The sequence below is a fragment of the Diabrotica virgifera genome, chromosome 8 (genome assembly GCF_917563875.1).
Source record: "Diabrotica virgifera virgifera chromosome 8, PGI_DIABVI_V3a".
Taxonomy (NCBI): Eukaryota; Metazoa; Arthropoda; class Insecta; order Coleoptera; family Chrysomelidae; genus Diabrotica; species Diabrotica virgifera.
In genome coordinates, this window is record NC_065450.1 from 41176576 (window position 1) to 41201623 (window position 25048).

General features: G+C 32.9%; 1 protein-coding gene across 1 annotated transcript in view; it reads right to left on the reverse strand.

Moving 5' to 3' along the window:
- Positions 1–25048, reverse strand: part of LOC126890142 (uncharacterized) — a 218037-nt gene that overhangs the window by 63761 nt on the left and 129228 nt on the right. Inside the window, exon 6 of the mRNA XM_050658992.1 lies at positions 17752–17872. Coding sequence (XP_050514949.1) covers positions 17752–17872 — 121 coding nt within the window. The remainder of the gene's footprint in view (positions 1–17751; positions 17873–25048) is intronic.

The following is a 25048-nucleotide window of genomic DNA, read 5'->3' on the forward strand; positions in this document are numbered from 1 at the left end:
CTTAAGAGTTAAGTACCTACTTACAATATTTAAATTAGAGGGATGTAATTGAATATTGAAATATAGTTTTTATTACTCTTGAGCGAAATTCATATTTTTTGACATACCTCGTATCAAATTTATAATATTTGATATCTGATTGATGCATCTTAGATTTTATACGATGCAAAGCAGTTTATGAAGATTACCTTTTTTCGTAAAATTGGTAATAAAGAAGTTTTCAATGAAGGTTCCAAGTTACGCATACGAGATACTACATATTAGTATGATAAGATTGATCCAAAAGATGGCATAACCCAGACATCCAAAGTGAAAGTTATCCTCCAACACTAAATTGTTCTATATGGTCCACATAATGTTCAGAAAAAAGTCACACCATTTTGAGCGTCGGGAGTTTTTTGCGTTTTTCGTCAATATTTCTAAAACTATGCGGTTTAGCATGAACAACCTTCTATACAAAAATTTTCTACATTAAATTTGAAATAAAAAAGGTCCAATGCATAATCCTTCTAAAATGGCCGGTTCCAAAGTTACAGAGGTAGTATAGTATAATTGGTCCAAAAAAGGCCTAACCCAGACATCAAAAATAAAAGTTTTCCTCCAACATCAAATTGTTCTATATGGTCCACATATGGTTCAGTAATGAGTTACACCATTTTGAGCGTCCGGTTTGGAGGGGAGATGGGGGAGAAATCGATAAATTAGTAGTTTTTTTACGTTTTTCGTCAACATTTCTAAAACTATGCTTTAGCGTAAACAATATTCTATACAGAAATGTTCTACATCAAATTTAAAACAAAAAAGGTCCTATACATAATTCTTATAAAATCAACGATTCCAGAGTTACGGAGGGCGAAAAGTGGAGGTTTTCGATACTTTTTATATTTTTTGGGCAATTTATGATGATTTTGGGTGGTGAGGTTGACGTTTCTTCAAGAGCTTATCACTAACATACCATCGGCCACTGAAATAGCAAATTTGATTTATAAAACCCAATCTTGTTAAAGAAAATCAGTAGGAAATTGCCCAAAAAATATAAAAAGTATCGAAAACCTCCACTTTTCACCCTCCGTAACTCTGGAACCATTGATTTTATAACAATTATGTATAAGACCTTTTTTGTTTTAAATTTTATGTAGAACATTTTTGTATAGAAAATTGTTTACGTTAAAGCATAGTTTTAGAAATATTGACGAACAATTTTAAAAAACTACTAATTTACCGACTTCTCCCCCATCTCCCCCCCCAAACCGGACGCCCAAAATAGTGCAACTTTTTACTGAACAATATGTGGACCATATAGAACAATTTGGTGTTAGAGGAAAACTTTTACTTTGGATGTTTAGGTTAGGCCTTTTCTTGGACCAATTATATTATACTACCTCCGTAACTTTGAAACCGTTCATTTTAGAAGGATTATGCAGAGGACCTTTTTTATTTCAAATGTAATGTAGAACAATTTTATATAGAAGGTTGTTTATGCTAAATCGTATAGTTTTAGAAATATTTACGAAAAACCTAAAAACTACGAATTTACCGATTTCTCCCCCCTCTCCCCCCCCCCCCAAACCCGACGCTCAAAATGGTGTGACTTTTTTCTGAACATTATGTGGACCGTATAAAACAATTTGGTGTTGGGGGATAACTTTCATTTTGGATGTCTGGGTTTGGGTCTAGTTATACCATACTAATATTGTATAAGAGATCAAAAAAAAATTTTAAAGTTTATTATTGTTCAGAAAAAAGTTTTGATGACTTTGTATAAACATTTTTTTAACTGATAATTTTCGGTTTTTGTATTACGTTTTTTTATCTTTCTTAAGCAGATAGGGGCTCCAATGCTATTTAAATGGGATTCATTTTTTTTCTACGTTCTCACCGAGGGCCGAAAGTCGCTGAAAACTTCTATAATGTTTATTTTAATAAGTTACAGGAGTGAAAAACTAAGAGAAAATTTAGTGTTATTTTTTTTCAAATATTTCATTTAAAAGAAACCTTTTTAGTTGTTCTAAGGGACTTTCGGCCCTCGGTAATAATTTAGTCTTTCATTTTGCGTTTAAATTTTTCAAAAATATTTATTAGTTTTTTCAGGATTCGAAAAAAATAAACAACATGTCCGTGGTAATATTTTCCAAATCGAACATTAACAACGCACTTAGTCGAGCAGAGTGTGCTGACAAGACAGTGTCAATTCTATATATTTGACACGGCTTCAGGAGTATTTTGAGTTGTTTATTAAATAATATTGTTTTTAATAAAACGTTATTTATCGTTTATTATTTATGGAAGATACCAAGCAGAGAATACACCATGATATATTTTTTGATATATTCTGTGACAAGTATTTTGTTGTTAAAGATGTTCAAAATTTATCAAAGCGTTTCATAGTAACAATATATTATTAAAAGAGTCACTTTATCATTTTTTCTCTTTTCTCGATTAAGTATTAGTTTTTATTGCACAGTATATAAATTATTATAATCACTGAATACATAGTTAGTGAAAAAATTATCATATTAATTAACTGAATTAATAATTTAAGCGATTATACAAGTAATAGTTATCCAAGAACATTCAAGATTCATCTTTAAGTTAATGGTGACAATGTCATTGTCAATTAATGTTTATGTACATGTACATATCCATATTAGTGAGAATTTTATTACACGTAATTTGCCGTGTAAAGAAAGAAGGAGTAAGGATAGCCCTAAAAATATTTGCGCCTGCGCTCTTAATTTTCTCAAAAAAAGTTGTTTATTTCATATTTAAAGTAAAATAATTCAGTGCATTTTAAAGACTACATCTTAAGCTTTAAAAAAGCACCTATAAAATTGTAATATATTGACTTGAGGGGTGACTTGAGCGTTATATTGTGTAAAAAATTATAGAAGCTGTAGATTTAATTTTAGAAAAATCTTTATATTATAACGTTTTTTTGTAAAATTTAAGTTTTTCAATGGTTAAGTCAGTTTTTTCTGAAATTTATATTTTCGTAGGTATTTAAAAAACAACTAGTTTCGCAGTTCATTTGTTTAATAAAAAGTGAAGCCCCCACTTTTGGAGTAGAACTTTTTAATATGTTCTTTATTACAATTACAAAAAGTTCTGTCTTGTTTCATTTTTTTGGTAAGCAAAAACTCCATTGACTCCTCTAGTCCCCTAGTAGATGCAAACAATTTACCCATTACCAATAATATACGAGGGCATTTAGGAAAAAATAAATCGATTTTTAAATACAGCACCTGTCGACTTACCAGTTTTGTAATGTGGTTTCACCACCGAGAAGGGGTGAAACTCACCCCCAGGGCAAAAGCGCACATCGGCACAATATCCCTTTTTTCTTTGACATGTTAACTATGTGCATGCCAATTTCATGTCAATCCAAGCGGTTCTATAAAATTTAGAGGTTTTGCAATATTTTACCGTTAATGAATGGACTATTTGAAAACCAGAAATATGTATTCACAGTATTTTGTTATAAAGATAATATTTAAATTTTTATCTTACAATCGTTTATAAACTTGATTAAAATATATATAGACTTGTCATAAGATAAAATATTACTAATGTTAACTGGAAGGCTAATGTTGAGATCGATTAAACACAAATAATTTAAGTTCCGAGTCTGATCCCTATGATTAAGGAGGGGGTATGGTTTGAAATCAACATATCAAGCACATTTTTGTGAATTTTTTTCGAAGCTTTGGTACAAATATTTTATTTTTAAATTAAATAAGCATATTAAGTACAATTCAAAGAATGCTTAGAAAAAAATTCAATCCAAAATATTGGAAAATAAGCCATTGGTGACAAATTTTGACAGGCAGCTCACAAAAGAATGGATTTTGCGGTGGACATCAGAACTCGTCACTCGATCATACGAAACAAAAAATTCAAAAAGATTTAATTAGCTTATGAGTTTCGCGAGGTCACAACGTCGAGTTTTTTTATTTTTAATGATTTTTGAATTTTTGGTATCACTCAGAATTCAAAAAAATGAAATTTTTGGTAAAAAATTTGTGAAAATCAACAGACTTATTATTGTTGAACAAAAAATAAGCAAAAAAAGAAAAATATCTCGACGTTGTTACCTCATGAAATGTCTAAGGAAAATATGTGCAAAAAGAAAAATGCGTTTAAAGTTTTGACAACTGCATCTTCATCTTCTTATTTGTCTGCCAAATCGTAAAGTGATGCACATTGGAATATGTTTTTTAAATCGAGGAGTAATCTACAAAAGAGAAGGCAAACAGTTGTTTAACGTTTCTCACTAAGCTCAAGCGTGCTGGCGCCAAGCCGCGGCAACGCGAGTCGAAGGTAGGCATATTCAACACCCTGTATCTCTGGTAATTTTACTCCGATTATTTTGAAATTTTCAGAGAGTTTTCTTGGAAGTATGCACTTTTATTTGAAATAATAAAAAAAATTAAATATTTCAAACCATACCCCCCCCCCCTTAAGACAATCGAAGAATATATTTCCATTTAAATGTTCATTTCTATTTAAAGTGAATATGTAACAAACTTAAAATATTATTTTCAAAATATACTCGAATAGGTATAAAATAATTATTTGTGCGGGAGTTGTGAGACATACTACTGAAGAACTACAATAGACCTTGCAGCTCTGTATATCCTTATACTTCTCAGAAGAAAAATCAAAACTCTATTTCTACACTAAACACGGCTAAAACAACTTACGATTGTTTACAACCTTATAGTATAAGAGCTGTGAGACATTTTTGAGTAGGTATTTTAGGCAACCTGAAAATTTTTCAGGTGACTCTTCTATGATAGCCTAATACAAAAATAATTGATGGATTCGACCGTTACTTGATGGAAGTTCATTTTATCTCACAATAAAACACTGAAAAACGTTTGTTTTCTATACTTCCAAAAATTTATTACAACTATGTTATTACTACAGCTGTTTCGGCAAAGTGCCTTTCTCAAGTGATATATTTTACAATGTGTTTGCCTTTTAAGTCTTTAACTGAAGAGGTTGAGGAGTGGGGAGCTGTTTGTCTCGAGTTGGTCATTCAGAATTATATCTGTATTTTTCAATTTATTAATTTCCATTGATTCTAAAAGTGATAGGTTCAGGCCTTTATTTTGAATATGTAGAATTTGAAAATCTTCATTGAAAGAATGATTATGATCTAGAAGGTGAAGTGCGTATGTAGAAGTGTCTGTTTTTCTATTGTTGAAAGCCCTTTTGTGTTCTGCTATCCGTTTGTCAAAAGTTCTGCCAGTTTGACGGATGTAAGACACCAGAGTGGTGTGTACAAACTAACTTGTGGTGACTGTCCGAAAACTTACATCGGTCAAACTGGCAGAACTTTTGACAAACGGATAGCAGAACACAAAAGGGCTTTCAACAATAGAAAAACAGAGACTTCTACATACGCACTTCACCTTCTAGATCATAATCATTCTTTCAATGAAGATTTTCAAATTCTACATATTCAAAATAAAGGCCTTAAGCTATCACTTTTAGAATCAATGGAAATTAATAAATTGAAAAATACAGATATAATTCTGAATGACCAACTCGAGACAAACAGCTCCCCACTCCTCAACCTCTTCAGTTAAAGACTTAAAAGGCAAACACATTGTAAAATATATCACTTGAGAAAGGCACTTTGCCGAAACAGCTGTAGTAATAATATAGTTGTAATAAATTTTGTGGAAGTATAGAAAACAAACGTTTTTCAGTGTTTTATTGTGAGATAATACAAAAATGCCGGTCTGGCTGGAGGGTAGCGGATATTTTCCCCAAAAATCCCCGCCAAATTTAAAAAAGGGTAAAAATTATTATTACAAAAAATATCATTGATATGACTTGAAAGTAAATTTAAATATATTTTTTGCACGATTGATCATTTTTGACTGTTTACCGTGACAGATTTTACGTCAGTAGGTGACATTTACTAGCAACTCGACGGTAAGTAATCCAACTCGACGGTAAGTACTCCAACTCGACGGTAAGTAATTCACTTACCGTCGAGTTAAAAAATCTCTTAATTTTAATTTATTTTTTGAAAGAATAAAGAAAACTAATGAATTATTTATTAATATTGAAACTTCTTAGGCCTATAGCCAATATTTTTTCTCTTCAAATACGCGATCAAAGTTGAAAACTTGGAAATATCAATGCCATCATAAAGAAAAACGGTGGATTTAATCATTGAATATTCTGCCCAGAGGCTTCCAGGAGCTTTCAACTGCATATGTCATTTTAACGAAATATGCCAATAGAGTATTTTCTTCGATTATTAAATTCTTGCCTTCGCACCATTTTTTAAAACTTTGCTAGGTATTTTGATAACGGATTTTGGATTTTTCGGGAATAATTGCGGAACACCCTTCTTCCCAAGCCCGTTCAATTTCTTCAAATTCACTTTCGCTCATATTTTAATTTATAATAATCAAAATTGTACTTAAAATTATTGACAACTAAATAAAAACTCAATTCTCCATTGTTGTTATGCACCCTAGTTACTGCCTAACAACCAAAGTATCTATCTTGATAAAATGAATGAAACTAGTCAATATGACGAAAATGTTTAATTTTATAATTTATAATGGTATCAATCGTGCAAAAAACGTTATAAGCATGTCGAACGTTAAGGGTAACCGATCTCAGACAATAATTGGAGTCGTCGCTCCGCTCCTCCTCCAAACAATTGTCTTCGATCGGTATAAAACCCTTACCGTTCTCCATACTTAATATAATATTACGTTGTGTGTTTAAATTTAAGAACGTAAATTTCTCAATAAGCATGTTCGGCAAGTGAATCATCCCATATCTATAAACTTAATCCTTTCCGGTCTTCCGAAACTTTTATGGTGACACGACAATAAACTATAATGCTATGTACGTGACCATTGAAAGATGTGAGAATTGCAATTTGCCGAATTTTAGAATAATGTATTGTTATATTTCTATTTGATATGAAAATTAAAATTTGATAATTATAAACAAAATTCAATTTAATATAAAATATTTTCAATTTTCTCAACCACGGGCATATAAATTTAGAACAACCTGTATACAACAAATTGTTATGTTTAATTTTAAGAAGTGATTAGAAGAAGCTTACGAAACTCGGGACAATGCGTCGAGAATAAACAAAGTGAATGGCGCGTACCATTATCGTTGTTCGCGGAAGGTTCGATCATTAGCCTATGCTAAATAAGACTCAGTTGAAATAGATAATAGGTCATTATCGTTGTTCTCGGAAGGTTCGATCATTAGCCTATGCTAAATAAGACTCAGTTGAAGTAGATAATAGGTCATTAAATTTTGTAAATAGTAGAAAGTAATTTTAGAATGGGAATTAACTATTTTTTTTTTGAAATCCATTAAGCATATTTAGAAAGATTAAAAATTGGTTTTTGAGGAATACTGCGAATGAGAGTTGGTGATGGAAGGTTGATTTGTGAATCTGGAAGGGATATTTAGAAAGTAGGTGAATGACTGAAAATAGAGATCAGAATGTTTTGAGCTGTCGAGAAGTGAAGTCCAGTAGTAGACGGTAGTGTACGGAGAGTGAGAAAGCCGGTGTAGTTCCGTGAGTGTGGAGTATCTATCGTGGAACGAGAGGTAGGCCAGGTTGAGAGTAAAGAACCTCCTTGAGCCAAGAGTTCCCGGTAGCTGATTGCAGTTTCGAAAAAGGTAGAACACAGCATCACGACAGAAGCAGGAACGAGAGCTATACGAGCTAGTTTCAAAGGAGAACATTACTGGAAGCCAGGACGAGGTTTTGATCGCAGCCAAGGATAGCAGGAAACGGGTCTTGTGTGAAGACATTCTCAGTTCACCAGAAAAAGGTCAGTCTCATTTGTTTGGACATGAATGTATGGGTTTTTCGTATTAAATACCACATTATAAATTGAAGAACATAATAAATAATATCAGAAAAGCTTCATCAAACTTAAATAGAATTGTTGCTAATAAATCCTAATAGTTAAATGTTAATAAAAACTTTCAATTGGAAACCAAAAGGAAATAAGATTCCCATTTGTAAATGTTATGTTTAAGAATAATAAGATCTAGCAAATATTAAGCAGCGATTGCCATTTAAATAAAATAAACAATATTTTGATTATAATTGTAACCCATATGTGTGTATTATTTTACTCTTTTCTTTCCTATCCCGATTAGGAACCATTGAGAAATACTTAGAAGCCACGAGAGTAAGTAATTAATTTTATAAAAAGCCCTGAGATTGAAAACATATTGATATGTGATCTGGTAAATTAATTAGATTATTATTAATGCATTGATTAAATTAAATGACATATAAGAATATTATCTCATATCAATAATCAAGAACACATTAGTATCTAAATCTAGAAATGGGCTTTTTCGCTCTGCTCTGCTCCTCTTCCAAACAATAATTGTCTTCGATCGGTATAAAACCCTTACCGTTCTCCATACTTAATATACTATAAATATACTTGCATTGGCGCCCCAGCATTATTTTCAGGGGGTGCATCTGAACTTCAGAAGATTTCATTTGAATCTGTACATACTATTAACGAGTATAAAATATACAATGATACATGCATAGACATTTACATTCCTTTAGGACGGGGAGGTGCAAATTTTATTTTGACAGGGTATATTTTAATTTTAAAAATAAATATTCTAAAAAAGACAGGTTTTTTGGTGAAATTTTCCAATTGTCATTTGATCAAGCAAATTATGCGTGCATATAAATGAAAAGCGCTACAGGTAAGCAGCAGTGTAAGAAAGAGCGTATACCGATAGCTGTTTGCGTCATCTGTTGTAGCTGAGCGAGTCCGTTCGCTCGAGAAAATCACTTGACCTGACGATATCCATGTTGTTGTGCCTCGAAACGTTAGAGCAATTATTATATATTTTATAGTTTTTTAAGTAATTTTTCTTAATTAAAGGAAAATAATACGTACTATATAATAGATTTTGCAAATATGATAGAAAAAGACAAATTTATTTTTATAAATATATAGGTAGAAAAGTATAAAACTATAAACTAAATTAATTATGTGTCCGAATCTTGTACTTCTTCTTGAATCTCCTCATCTGAGCTTAAATGTTCATTCTCTTGTTCTTCGTCAGACTCCCCTCGAGACTCAGATTCCTCCTCTAGATGATCTGTAAATAGTTGTAATATGTATTTAGAATTAGTTAAAAATTAATCAGTGCTTAATTAATTGAGTTGCTACGTATTCTCGGCCCTTTAAATGAAGGCGAAGCCTGGACAATCACGGGTGCATCTGAAGAAAGACTTGCCATTGTTGAGATGTGGTGTTATCGAATAATGTAAAAAATATCATGGACACAACACTTAACAAACACGGAAACATTAAGAAAGATGATAAAGGCAAAAGAAATACTCAACACTATGAAGGAAAGAAAAATGAGTTAAAATAAATATACATTCTCTTCTTCTTCGTCAGACCCTCCTCGAGACTCAGATTCTTCTACCATTCTACCTGATCTGTAAATAGTTGTAACATGTATTTAGAATGAATGAAAAATTAATTAGTGATTAATTGATTGAGTTGCTACGTATTCTTACTTATATAACCAATGCTTAATACTTTTAGTATTAAGCTCATAAAGTAGCTCATGTTTCTTTCCTTCATAGTGTTGAGTATTTCTTTTGCCTTTTTTATCTTTCTTAATATTTCCGTGTTTATTACGTGTGTCTATGATATATTTAACATTATTCGATAACTTCACATCTCAACAACGGCAAGTCTTTCTTCAGATGCTCCCGTGATTGTCCAGGCTTCGACTCCGTATAAAAGGACGGAGAATACGTAGCAACTCAAGTAATTAATCACTAATTAATTTTTAATTAATTCTAAATTCATATTACAACTATTTACAGATCATGTAGAAGAGGAATCTGAGTCTCGAGGGGAGTCTGACGAAGAAGAAGAAAATGAATATTTAAGCTCAGATGAGGAGTTTGAAGAAGAAGTACAAGATTCGGACACAGAATTAATTTAGTTTATAGTTTTATACTTTTCTACCTATATATTTATAATAATAAATTTGTTTTTTTCTATCATATTTGCAAAATCTATTGTATAGTACGTATTATTTCCCTTTAATTAAGAAAAAGTTACTTAAAAAACTGTAATATATAATAATTACTCTAACGTTTCGAGGAACAACAACATGGATATCGCCAGGTCACGTGATTTTTCTCGAGCGAACGGACTCGCTCAGCTACAACAGAGGACGCAAACAGCTATCGGTATAACCACATTCAAATAGCAAATTCCCAACTATAAACAAACGCACGTGTTACTATTCGCCATCTCATTCGTCAAGAGGCTGTTAAATGTAATTTATTGCCCTAAACGGGGCGGATTCTCATTTTACAGGTCCAAACTGATCAGTCTGCAAATTCAAATTGTAGGTAGCGTGTTGGTTTTTAAGATACACTTCAGGACGACCCTGTTTAGCTTCCATGCGCGTTTGTTTACAGTTGGGAATCTGTAAAATGAATGGACTATACGCTCTTTCTCACACTGCTGCTTACCTATAGCGCTTTTCATTTATGTGCAAGTGTAATTTGTTTGATCACCATTCAGTTGGAAAATTTTACCAGGAAAACCTGTCTTTTTTAGAATATTGATTTTTAATATTAAAAAATACCCTGTCAAAATAACAATTGCACCTCCCTGTTCGGAAGAAATATACATAGCTATGCATGTATAGTTGTATATTTTATACTCGTTAATAGTATGTACAGATTCAGATGAAATCTTCTGAAGTTGATTCAGATGCATCCCCTGAAAATAATCCTGGGGCGCCCATGCAAGTATCTTGCAGAGTTAAAATCGCCCTCAAATCGCCTGGCCTGTTTATTTTCTTTATATTTGAATATTTAAATTTACTTTAAAGTCACTTCAATGATATTTTTTGCAATAACAATTTTTACCCTTTTGTTTAGTTTTGGGGAAAATAACCGCTACCCTCCAGCCAGACCGGCATTTTTGTATTAGGCTATCATGGAAGATTCACCTGAAAAATTTTCAGGTTGCCTAAAATACCTACTCAAAAATGTCTCACAGCTCTTGACCATTACAACAACGCGACAACGCATTGACTAATTAATTTATATTACCGCGGTTTAGACGGGATTCACAATGAAATAAAAATGACGCAATCAAATGGACTTCTGGTGGACTGCTGGTGCTTATCAGGTTCTTCCCCTGTATCTATATTTTTAATAGATATAATCGCGGTAGTTAACAGCTTATTTCCCTGTATAGTTTCTACATTTTGTAGGGACCAGTTATACATACTATAATAGGGAACTTGCATAAACTTTTAAATTCGAAAAAAATGTTATAAATCACAACAGAACATAATTTAAAACATGTATCAAAGATAAAAAAGTTTTGTTTGTCTTTCGTTTGGCCCCTAAAGACGATTAAAAATTCAAATTAAAACAGATGGCCCTAAACGCGTTGTGACGTCACTGGGCTGTACGTTTACATTTTTCCAATAAAGTAAACATAATTTTAATTTAGACGTTATAAACGTCAGTAGAAAATACATTTATGTGACGTTACAAGTGTTTTTGATCGTTTGTAAACCTTCGTTCCTTTCCTTCAAAAACAGTATAAAACTCCAATTTTAACAAACTGGTATATATTATTACAATGACATACGATAAATGTCATTAGAATATAAACATTTTTGACTTATTCCACGACGATGAGCTGGCCAAATACTCAAGTAGGTGGAGGCCAATAAACTGAAGAAGGAGAAGAAGAATATACCTAAATATAAGGTTGTGTCTAGATATACGCTAACGTGTACGCAAATAAAAAGTTAGAGTGTTAGTGATTTCTTATTTTTTATTTGTTTAGAGTTTGTTTTTAAATTAACTATGGAGTGTGGACAATTATTTAGTTCTTTTAATGCGTTTAAGAACATTTTAAAACAGTACGAAAAAGATAAGAGACTATAAATTAATATATATTTTTTTAGTTATAAATGAAATAGTATTACCGTCCAAGATTAAAATAAAAGGAAGACCTAAAGATTTCACAATAATAATTAACTTGTTCTGAAGCTATTATCCTTGTGCAATTTTTGTAATCAACTATTCTAAATGGGAACTAAGCCACAATTTAACTAAAAAATTGGTTTAATTAATTCACTTACGTATAAAAATTATTTTAACAATATTTTGTATCTACATGTCATGTCAACTAAATACATGTAATTATTTTGCTAACCTAAATATATACTTTTATATATATATATATATATATATATATATATATATATATATATATATATATATATATATATATATATATATATATACATTGATTTATTACAATTAAGTTTGAAACATCTGAATAGTTCTGCTTCCCTTCCCTTAACAAATATTTTTCTATCAAACAAACACTAAACATATCAAAATAGCATGTACCAAAATATATAGTCACTGCGCAAGCTAAATAATGACGTCACTGGCTTGATGAAGTTTAATTCGCGTCTACCTAACTTTTTTATTTGCGTACACGTTAGCGTGTACCTAGACACAGCGAAATATAACCATAATCAAAACTAATGCAAAACTATGTGACGTCACGGGCCGTTTGAACTATTTTATACCGAAGAAGACTTTAAATATGTATTTCTAAGTTATTACGAGTTGTTGAAGCGTGAAATTTTGGAAATCTCATTTTTAAACAAAACTGAACATTATTATCTAATAAAAAAAATGTGCAAATTCCCTATTTTGTAAAACCTTCAAATTAATAAAGTACCCGGCACAAACCTTATGGAAATTGGGTCCCAGTGGATTTAGTTTATACTTTGGGAAAATACTCTTTGAAGGATCCTGATGAAAAGTTCTTATGGGCAGTTCCCGATCTGATGGAGGGTTTTAAGGGGTTATAGAGGCACAGACTCGGAAAATTATAAGATTTACTGGGTATTCCAATTCTCGTAATTACTGGTTATCTGGCAACACGTAGAGATTAGGATCAAAGAAAAGTACTTCGAAAAAGTCTAGGACTTTTTCCTGGCTATCCAATGGCGACCTTTACTTTGACCTTGACCTTCAATGCCATGCCAAGATTAAGCGTTTGTGTTCGAGCGGGAACCTATATTTCTAACTGCAACAATGAATAGAATGGATATATCTACATTTGAATATGACCTTGAAAATAATGGTCAAGGTTATTGGGTTAATTGATTATAGATTCCAAAGTAATGTAGAAGTTTGAGATTTTTCCACAGCTTAACGATACCGACCTTGAATTTCACCTTGATCATCACATTTTTGATAGTATCAAGGTCATGAGAACTTTTATTCAAAATGGGCAATATTTTCGACTCTGAAAAAAAATATAAATATTCTTCGTTCGAATAGGACCTTAAAAATAACGCTGACTATTCCTTCAAATGTAGCGACTATCAATTATGTCAGTTTAGTAAATCAACAGTGTCAGGCCATGGAGCTGGGATGTCTACATTGTAAAATGGCGTACATCCTATCCTCCCTGCTATGGCATGCTGGACGAGCCATACAGCCTGTAGTCAACACCCCGAAGTATGAGCGGGAATACAAAGTGTACCAATACTCATACGCTTATGAAACGCACCTGGCGGATCGTAAGAGCCTTCACATTTTACTCATTTTCAACTAGTCTTGAGTGAAATGTCTTTAATCTTTCCTATCAGCCTCTCTTGGCTAACTCTTGTTTCTTCCGACCCCGAATGGCTATTAGGTTTCCGAGGGCAGACGGGTCACTATATTTCTTTCTACTACATACTCTTCACCGAATGATTGCCGGTATAAGCAATCCCCCACTTACTGACCAACGGCTTCGGGCGGATGAGTTGGTAAGTGGTAGGGCACTCTTTTGTCCTAGGGTCAAGAAATTGGCCCTAAAGGCGGATGAACCAATGAAGTGGTCAACGGCATAAGGATACGGAAGGGAACGGAAAACCACTGTATTAAAGGTCTAAAATGGCATTCCTAGACAATCATAATGGCATTTGAGAAAGCCCAAAGACACCTTACTGATCATGGAAGTCGGAAACCAAGATCCGGCAGGAGAGGTACACTTGAAGAATATGAGGCCTCTCAGGTCGTCAGCAAACGAAACCCTCCTAATCAGAAGGAAACCAAGAAAACCATTGGATCAGAAAAAATAGAAAAAGGAAGAACCCTAAGACTGACCACATGGAACGTGAAGAGTTTGTATCAACCAGGTAAGCTCGATAACCTAACAGCTGAAATGGATCGCCTTAAGATAAATATACTCGGTATCAGCGACGTTCAATGGCCCGATTCAGGAAAACTAACCACAAACAACGGTATAATGTATTATGTTGGTAACAATGATCCAAGACATCGATATGGAGTTGCCATACTTGTAGACAAAGAGACAAGTAAATCTGTCGTTGGTTTTACCCCCTACTCAGAAAGATTGATGATGATTCAGTTACAAACATTCTCTAAAAAGATAAACGTTGTCCAAATATATGCACCTACTGCCGACAAAGATGAGGTCGAGATAGAAAGGTTCTACATGCAATTGAACGAAATCATAAGATCCACAAAAAAAGATGACATATTGTTGGTGATGGGAGATTTCAACGCCAAGATTGGAAAAGGAAAAGTGGATGGATGTGTGGGAGAATTTGGCTTGGGAGAAAGAAATGAAAGGGGGGACAGACTTGTCGAATTCTGCCAAAGCGAGGAGATGGTAGTAATGAATACCTTATTTAAATTACCTAAAAGAAGACTTTATACCTGGATATCACCGGCGGATTCGGAAGATCACATTGTAAGAAACCAGATAGATTACATTTTAATCAAATCCAGATATAAAAACACTATAAAGTCTGTGAGAACATACCCCGGAGCTGACATAAATTCAGATCATAATCCATTAGTAGGCGTAATGAAGATAAAACTGAAAAAGATCCAAAAACAAACAAATATACAACGATTTGATGTCTCAAATATAAAAGAAGAACCTGTACGTCAGAGGCTAAAAGCAGAAATAAATGATAACTTAAAGAAAATCAAACAAGAAGTGATAAAGACAACAGATGTAAATGACAAATGGAACGTAATACAAGAAACGTTAGTAGAGGCAGGAAAGAAGATATTATCCACAAAAATAATAAAAAAACAGAGATGGATGACTTCAGAAATCCTAGAGCTAATGGAGGAAAGAAGGAAACATAAAGGCAGGAGTAAGGCAAAATACAAGGAAATCCAGAGATTAATAAGAAAGAAAATAAAAGAGGCCAAATCCACCTGGCTGGCAAATCAATGTAGTGAAATAGAAGAATATTCTAAAAAGTATGATAGCTTTAACATGCACAAGAAAATTAAGGAAATCACAAATACACAGCGAAAAAAGAGAGATGGCCTTCTTAAAGATATAAATGGAAAAATTATTATAGAAGTCAAAGAGAAATTAAAAAAGTGGAAGACATACATAACAGATCTGTTTGAGGATAATAGACAAGAACCGGAAGAAATCGACAGCGAAACGGGACCAGATATTATAATGGAGGAAATCGAACAAGCAATACGAAACGCAAAAAACGGAAAAACTGTAGGTCCAGACGAAATACCTGCGGAATTACTGAAATGTCTAGACGATGAAACTCTACCGGTACTACTGGATCTGTTTAATGAAGTATATAAAACCGGAAAAATCCCTCAGAAATGGTTGGTGTCCACCTTTGTAACAATACCAAAAACAATATACGCCAAAGATTGTTCGGACTACAGGACAATATCACTAATAAGCCATACCCTCAAAATTTTTCTAAAGGTGATTCATGGAAGATTATACAGAAAGCTAGAATATGATATGGATGATACCCAATTTGGGTTCCGCAAAGGACTTGGAACAAGAGAGGCATTGTTTGCGTTTAATGTCCTCTCTCAAAGATGCTTAGATATGAACCTGGATATTTACTCCTGTTTCATCGACTTCGAAAAAGCGTTCGACAGGGTCCGACATGAAAAACTAATAGAATTATTGAAAAACAGAGATATAGACAGACGAGATTTACGAATTATCATCAATCTGTATTGGAATCAAAAGGCCAATATAAAGATAGAAGAACATGAGTCCGAGAATATTGATATAAAGAGAGGAGTAAGACAGGGTTGTGTTCTGTCGCCGCTAATGTTTAACCTGTACAGTGAAGCCATATTTCAGGAAGCGATAGCGGAGCTAAGTGATGGAATCTCTATAAACGGAACAATAGTAAATAACATAAGATTCGCTGATGACACCGTTATAATGGCAGACACCCTGGAATCACTACAAGAATTGCTAAATAGAATTAACGATTATTGCATTCGATACGGACTAAAAATAAACAAGAAAAAAACTAAATTTATGATTGTCTCAAAAACAGAACATGGAAATGAAAGGTTAATGATAGAGCAAACCCAAATAGAAAAAGTTAAGACATACAAATATCTGGGAACCTGGGTTGATGACAAAAATGACCAAAGCAAAGAAATTAAAGTCCGAATTGAAACTGCAAGGCAAGCATTTATAAAAATGAAGACACTGCTTACAAACAAAGACCTTCAGTTGCCTCTCAGATTGAGGGCTCTAAGATGCTACATATTTTCTATATTGCTATACGGAATGGAAGCTTGGACATTGAAGAGACAACACATAAGAAGAATAGAAGCGTTCGAAATGTGGTGTTACAGAAGAATATTGAAAATTCAGTGGGTTCAAAGGATTACCAATGTTGAAGTGCTACGACGTTTAAATAAGGAGTTAGAAATTATGAAAAGTATAAAAACTAGAAAACTGGAATATTTGGGTCACATTACCAGAGGAGAAAAATATGAGTTGCTGAGAATTATTATGCAAGGAAGGATCCAAGGAAGAAGAAGCATAGGAAGAAGACGCATCTCCTGGCTGAGGAACCTTAGAGAATGGTTTAACTGTAGTTCATTACAACTATTCAGAGCAGCAGCCAACAAAGTGACCATAGCCATTATGATATCCAACCTCCGATAGGAGAGGGAACTTTAAGAAGAAGAAGTAAATCAACGTTGATGTCTTCTTCTTCTTTTTCAGCCTGTTTACATCCACAGTCCTGGACAAATGCCTACTTATGAGCTCTCCACTTTTCTCTGTATTGTGCTATTTGGTGCCAGTTTCTCCCCACTTTGGCTTTGATGTCGTCTAGCCATCGTTTTTGTGGTCTTCCTCTACTACGACTGTGGTCTCCAATGTGCAATGTTTCTCGTCCACTTGTCGTTGTTTTGCCGTGCCACGTGTTCTACCCATTTCCATTCCATTTCCACAATTCTTCCAATTACATCTTCCACCTTCGTCCTGCTTCGCACGTCCTCGTTTCGTATATGTTATCTCAGAGATACTCCCAACATAGCTCGTTCGATGGCCCTCGATCGTTGGTTTACCCAATATCAAACCTTAACGTTCTTTTTCTTTGAGATAACGTATTGTTTCCTATCTGTAGTTTAACTGAATTGAATTTTTAGATTTAAATCAATCAGATGCTACCTATCAATATTTATTAAGCTTATGTTCCTACCAAAATTATTTCGTGGCAGGAGGGTCATGAGAATAAAAATTCTCATGACCTTGATACGATCAAGAATGTCATGATAAAGGTCAAATTCAAGGTCGGTATCGTTAAGCCGTGGCAAAATCTCAAACTTCTATTACATTTCTTTGGAATCTATAACCCATTAACCCAATAACCTTGACCATGATTTTCAAGATCATATTCAAACGTAGTTATATACATTATATTCATTGTTCCAGTTAGAAGCATAGGTTCCTGCTCGAACAAGAATGCGTGACCTTGGCATGACCTGAAGGTCAAATTAAAGGTCGCCAATGAGTAGTTAGAAAAATGTCCTAGACTACTAGTACTTTTCTTTGATCCAAACTTCTACATGTTGCCAGATAACCAGTAACTCCGGGAATTTAAATACCCGATAAATCTTATAATTTTCCGAGTTTGTGCCTCTATATCTTAAAAACCCTCCATTAGATCGAGATCTGCCCATGAGAACTTTTCATCAGGATGCTTCAAAGAGTATTTTCCCAAAGTATGAACTAAATCCACTGGGACGAAATTTCCATAAGGTTTGTGCGGGGTACTTTGCGCTGTTTCCCCCCTATCATCGTAGGATTTGTGGCACTCGTCTGGTTTTTTGTATATTTCACCCTTTAGTATGGTATAGTTAGACCCAAACCGTGACATCCAAAGTAAAAGTTATCCTCTAACACCAAATTGTTCTATATGATCCGCAAATAGTTAAGTAAAAAGTTACACTATTTGCAGCGTCGGGTTTTGGGGAGGAGTGCGAGGAGAAGTCAGTAAATTAGTAGTTTTTTACGTTTTTCGCAAATATTACGAAAACTGTGCGGTTTAGCGTGAAGAAGGTTCTATACAAAAATAGTCTACGTCAAATTTAAAACCAGAAAGGTTCGATGAATAATTGTTCTAAAATCAACGGTTCCGGAGTTACGGAGGGTGTAAAAGTGGAGATTATTCATATTTTAGAGAGGAAACTAATTGTCTTTAACAGGATTGTGTTAGGTAAATGTAATTTGCTATTTCAGTAGCCGATGGTATGTTGGTGATAAGCCCTCGAAGGAACGTCAACCTCACCACCTTCTCAAGGGGTGCTACTTTTTAATAGGAAACACAGACCTAGGTCATATAAACTTTGGTATGGAAAAACCCACTCTAAACTTTCTATGGATAATGGCGTATGAATATCTTTAAAACAGTAAATTCCAACAAAATGATTTTAAATGCCCGAAATATTTCTTGCATAAGACTGATGATTATAATTAAATGAGTTTAAAGTAAACTTACTCATCATTTCAAGTAAACTAATTCATCAGTTTCAGTCCTCTACAAATACAACATCGTCTTGTTATACATGTTCGTTTATGATTGTTCTGTCCCTATTACCATTACCACATCTTAGGGCTGAGCAATTGCTGCGTATTCTTGAGCAGTTTAGACCACTCTTCTTATCCTTACAAGATGTATTCGTCTTTGTAAGTACACACTATGAGGGAAAGTAATTATTCCTCGGGAGTTGCAGCATATATTGTTTTAATTGGTGTCAGGTGATCGTTAATCTTCTTCCGACCCCACACGAGAAGATTCTTCTTCTCATTCAGCCTGAATGAGAAGAAGAATCCTGAAAGAAGTACCTGGCGGTAGGTTCTGAACGAATGCTGGCGTGATGAAGTGGAGGTAGTGCAGCTAACTTGAGCAAGTGATATATAGGCTGCTTTGCAATAATCTTCAAGTAAGACTGGTAGCGAAAACAATCTAGATCTTTCATCTTCCTCGCTCCATACATCGCAAAAAGAAAATGCTTTCCGGTGTCAACTACTGCACTTAAGACTAGAAGTTTTCTACGAAGAGCGTCGTTGGCTTGCTCTGTCCTATTCGGTGTAATTTTCCCTTCTTGTAGATAGCTGATACCGTGTCACATCTCACATTCTGTAAAGGTGTATATTGCAAGGAGTAGATCCTTTATATTCTCAATGCCTTGCTGATTGTCAGCAAGAGTGTAGACTTTTTTGTGCTGATTGCCTTTCTTTGGTATCACCAGTTTCAATTTCTTCTCTGATGGTGCGTGGACAGTTAACAAGACTAGTAGGTCCGTGTCATCACCAATAATACAAGATTCAACGTCTTTCTTATTTTCGTCAATAGCTGTTAAAACTACTAATAAGTAAGCGTCACCCTATGCTTGATGAACTGTGCAACCACATCTTTGCAAGTGCACTGTAAGAAGTGAAATATGGTCAATTTTGTTGTTAGCGTTAGCTAAAAATTCACTTCGGTTTATATTTACATGGATTGAATCTTCACCTTTCACTTTAATGCTAGAACGTGTTCTACATAGGTGTTCTTCATCTTTTGTATTTCCTTGCCGGTATCCATCATATACAACATTATAATACATTGTTGTACATCTTATCTTCTAATGGATAACAATATAATGGCACAATATGGATGTTTAATAAAACCCATTAGTTATTGCTGTTCAGCTTTATTTCACTGAAAAATCTCAAAAATTACAATAATTTCTACATGTAACTTTCCGTAACTTTGGAACCATTCGTTTTAGAAGGATTATGCATAGGACTTTTTTGTTTCAATTTTTTTTAGTTTTATGGCATAGACTTGGGTGTCAATTAGCCAGTCACAACTTTTTGTTTTCTATTCATACATAAAGAAGGCAATGAGGTCCTTAGAGCTCCATAGCAAACTCTTCCACAGCTCTCTACTCAGTTCAAAAGCTGCAGCTGGCCACTATGGACTGTCCAAGTTGCTCACCACATTTTTCCATTATACATCTTCTTCTTCTTCTTTTTTCATATGTACATAATATATCAAATTATCAAGATTAAAAGTTTAGAGGTTAATTTTAGTTTCACAGATAAATTTCATTAAACAATCATATCTATTTTTGCTATTCAGAGACAATAGATGGGATACATTGAAATGTGGAAAAACATTACATTTTATTAAATCTTCGATTAACTTGTAGGTGTATGGAATGTATTTTGTGCACTCAAAGAAAGGGTGATTCAAATCACCCACCTTCTGATATTCATTACAAAGATTTGAATCAAAAACTTTAATTCTTGATAGATGTAGAGGGAAACAAGCATGTCCAAACTTCATTCTAATTAATGTTGTTGTACAGTGCGTCCATAAAGTAAAGCATAAATTCATTATTTCTTAAACCGGAGACTTTAAGGAAAAATTCCGAAATAGGTCGATTTTTATTTTTAAGTTACGATTTTTTGGCATACTTATCATACTAGTGACGTCATCCATCTGGGCGTGATGACGTAATCGATGATTTTTTTAAATGAGAATAGGGGTCATGTAATAGCTCATTTGAAAGGGTATGTAATTCTCTATTCAATAATATAAACATTAATACAATTATTTATACAGGGTGTCCAAAAATGTTTTTTTAAATTAAATTACTTGGTACAAAAAGATGAATGTACGTAATTTGTTTAATTCTAAATATATTTTATTGGTGCCAGAAAACATAAAAATGTTTTATTTAAAAAAATAAACATTGATTTTCGCTTAAGCGTAATGTTAAACTTCCAAGAGGCAAGTGGGTGGCAGCTCTAACATTGAATATAAGCGAAAAGCAATATTTATTATTTGTCAAATAAACATGTATTCCTGTTTTCTGACAAAAGTAAAACAAATTTTGAAATAAATAAGTTACATACATTCTTCTTTTTGTCTCAATTAATTTAATTAAAAAATTATTTTTGGACACCCTATATAAATAATTATGTTATTGTTTGTATTAGTAAATAGAGAATTAAATACACTTTCAAATGAGCTATCACATGACCCCTATTCTCATTTAAAAAATTCATCTATTACGTTATCAAGCCCAGATGGGTGACGTCACTAGTATGATATATATGCCAAAAAATTTTAATTTAAAAATAAAAATCGACCTGTTTCGGAATTTTTCCTTAAAGTCGCCGGTTTACGAAATAATGAATTTATGCGTTACTTTATGGACGCACTGTATATATTCGAGGTACTACATAATTTTTAAACCAATATATATTTGGAACAGAAGGTTGAATCAGTGAATACTGAGATTTGGATTGTTTACAAAGATCTCGCCATGATTGACTCCACTGATTTTTAAGTCATAGTGTTAACTAAATCAGATGCAAAACTTACGATTATTTGAAGTACCATACTCAATACTACTCAATGGCTTTCTTAGCCAATCTATCAACATATTCATTATGTGTTAGTCCTATATGAGCCTTAACCCATAAAAAGTTCACTCTTCTTTTATTTTTATGAATTTCAAAAAGGATTTTCTTAATTAGTAGGATATAAATATTTGAATTGTTATTAGGAAAATCTATAGTTCGAATAGCAAGAAGAACAGAGAGTGAATCGGAAATAATTGTTGTAGATATATCTTCTGATTCTTTAAAATATTGAAGGGCCTCATAAATTGCTATGGCTTCAGCACTGAAGATAAAAAAATCATGGCCTAACTTAAACATTTTTTCTTAAACTTAAACATGTTTCAAATTTAATGTAAAACATTTTTGTATAGAATATTGTTCACGCTAAATCGATTACCTAGTTTTAGAAATATTGACGAATGTAAAAAACTACTAATTTATCGACTCCTTCCCCCTCCCCCTACACCAAACCCGACTCTCAAAATGGTGTAACTTTTTACTGAACAATATGTGGACCATATAGAATAATTTAGTGTTGGCAGGAAACTTTTACTTTGGATATCTGGGTTAGGTCTCTTTTTGGATCAATTGTATCATACTACTTGTGAATAATTAAGCTATCTTATTGGAAAATTACTTAATATAGGCCTGGATCCCGCGTACTGGAAAAACGTTTATTAATAGCAAGCTGAAAATTTGTTAGTAGCTTAACGGTGTCTAGTCGGACGAACACTGATGTATGGGAACACTGGAACAGGGGAAGTTTTAATTGTGGAACGTGTCATCCTGAGAAGTTTATGATTGAAAAAACTAGCAGGTTGTTTTTAAGTTTATTCAATAACAAACCTTATATAATATATGAAAAATGTTTGTTTGACAAATATGTTGGGTATTTTAATAATTCCGACACGTCGAACATGTCAAATGACAGGAATTATGTTGGTCGTAAATAACAGTCTGATTTTTGCATGAAATTTTAATGAAAGGGTAATAAATCAATTTGGAGTTCTGTCCGACAAAATATACTAGGCATCAAAATTAACGCACCACCTTAAAAATGGGACATTTTTGATGACTCATATTTCCTAAAATTGTTGTCCGATTGTCCAAGAATATCGACGTAATAATATTATTGCTAAAGAGAGAGTGTTATTGTATACCGGGTGTAACAATGATAGTGTGTTTTTTCCTCAAAGTTTGGAACACCCTGTGGAATATTCTAGCGTATATAAAATATTGGAATTAAAAACTAACTATAGCCTTATGCTTTCTTAACATTTTCCTTTTTCATTCATTCGCTTATGTGGGATAATAAAAAAGTTAAATACTTTAACAACTAGCAATGTTATTTATCAATACAGGGTGTTTCTCAATAAGTGCGACAAACTTTAAGGAGTAATTCTGCATGAAAAAATAATGACCGTTTGCTTTATAAACATATGGCTGCAAATGCTTTGTTTCCGAGATACGGGATGTTGAATTTTTTCTTACAAACTGACGATTTATTTATTGCTCTAAAACCGGTTGAGATATGCAAATGAAATTTGGTGGTTTTTAAGAGGCAGTTATTGCGCATTTTTGACATAAAATTAATAATTTTATATTCACCATGGGCGTGCATACGGGATGTATCTAAAATGTTTATACCCATATACACGCCAATGGTGAATATCAAATTCTTAATTGTATGTCAAAAAATGCGCAATAACTACCTCTTACTACATACTAAATTTTATATGCATATCTCAACCAGTTTTAGAGTAATAAATAAATCGTCAGTTTGTAAGAAAAAATTCAACTAACTATTTTCTATGGGAAATAAGCCACAATTTTACTAAAAAAATGAATTTATTAACGTTTCGAAGCCCAAATCGGGTTTCATAGTCAAAATACAAAATACTTCTAAAATAAACAAAAATGTTTTTGCTAAGTAAAAAGAATTCTTCTAATAATTTATTTAATCTGACCCATTTATATTGGCAATTCAGACGTATATTATACATTTTAATGATATCGCCAATATTTATGAGTTGCGTTCCTGGGACGACTTTACTAAAAGATAGTTCATTCGATTACATGAAATCAATCCCAACTCAAGAATATCCGTCGCAAAAAAAAATCATAGCATGTGATATGTCTTTAAAAAGACAACCAAATGCAACGATGACAGTAAAATTCTCGCGTTAGAGATTTCATAGTAAATCACGAGGGAAAACCAGGAAAAAACCTCGTGATACTATCCCGACATCGTAAGTATTTGGTCTTACATTTAATTTACCTTCAAAAAACTAATATCAAACTCTGACTTTAATATGTTTTAATTTTAAATAATATTAATAATACATAGATATACAATAAGTAATACTAAAATATAAAATTTGAACTCGATATGTTATTGACTTACTAATCGTGGTATTTTCTTTCTATTGACTTCCTCTTTCAGTATGGGTAACCACATCCTACTGCATTCTACCGAGGAATTTGCGACACAATTGGTTTCATTTAGCATAATTAGAGCCGCTTCTTTGATTTTTCTCTTTTTACTATCTGATTCTTTCAGGACTATACTTGAATCTCTCCACTGAACTCTATGTTCATTATCCCATGCGTGTTGACATATTTGAGATCTATCAAATTCTCTATTTTTAATATAAGACTGATGTTCACTTATTCTAACGTTTAATGGTCTTGATGTTTCACCTAAATAAAATTGTTCGCATTCACAAGGTATTTTATAAATGCAATTCTTTGTTCTTTCTTGTTCATTGTTAGGTTTTGTTTTAGATAGAATAGATCTCAATGTGTTTGTTATTTTGAATGTTGTTGAAATGTTGAATTTATTTCCTGTTGTTTTAAGTTTCTCGGATAGTCCTTTTATATATGGTATTGTTATTTTCCTCGTATTATTTCTTGTGAATGTTGTAGGATCCCGTTCTAAATTGTTCTGTTCCATTCGATCCAATCTTTACAATTCCTTATTTATAAACGATAAAGGATAATCATTTTTAATAAAACAGATGTTAACAATTGTTTTTCTTCTAAAAATGAATTTTCGTTAGAACAATATAATTGCATTTATAAAATACCTTGTGAATGCGAACAATTTTATTTAGGTGAAACATCAAGACCATTAAACGTTAGAATAAGTGAACATCAGTCTTATATTAAAAATAGAGAATTTGATAGATCTCAAATATGTCAACACGCATGGGATAATGAACATAGAGTTCAGTGGAGAGATTCAAGTATAGTCCTGAAAG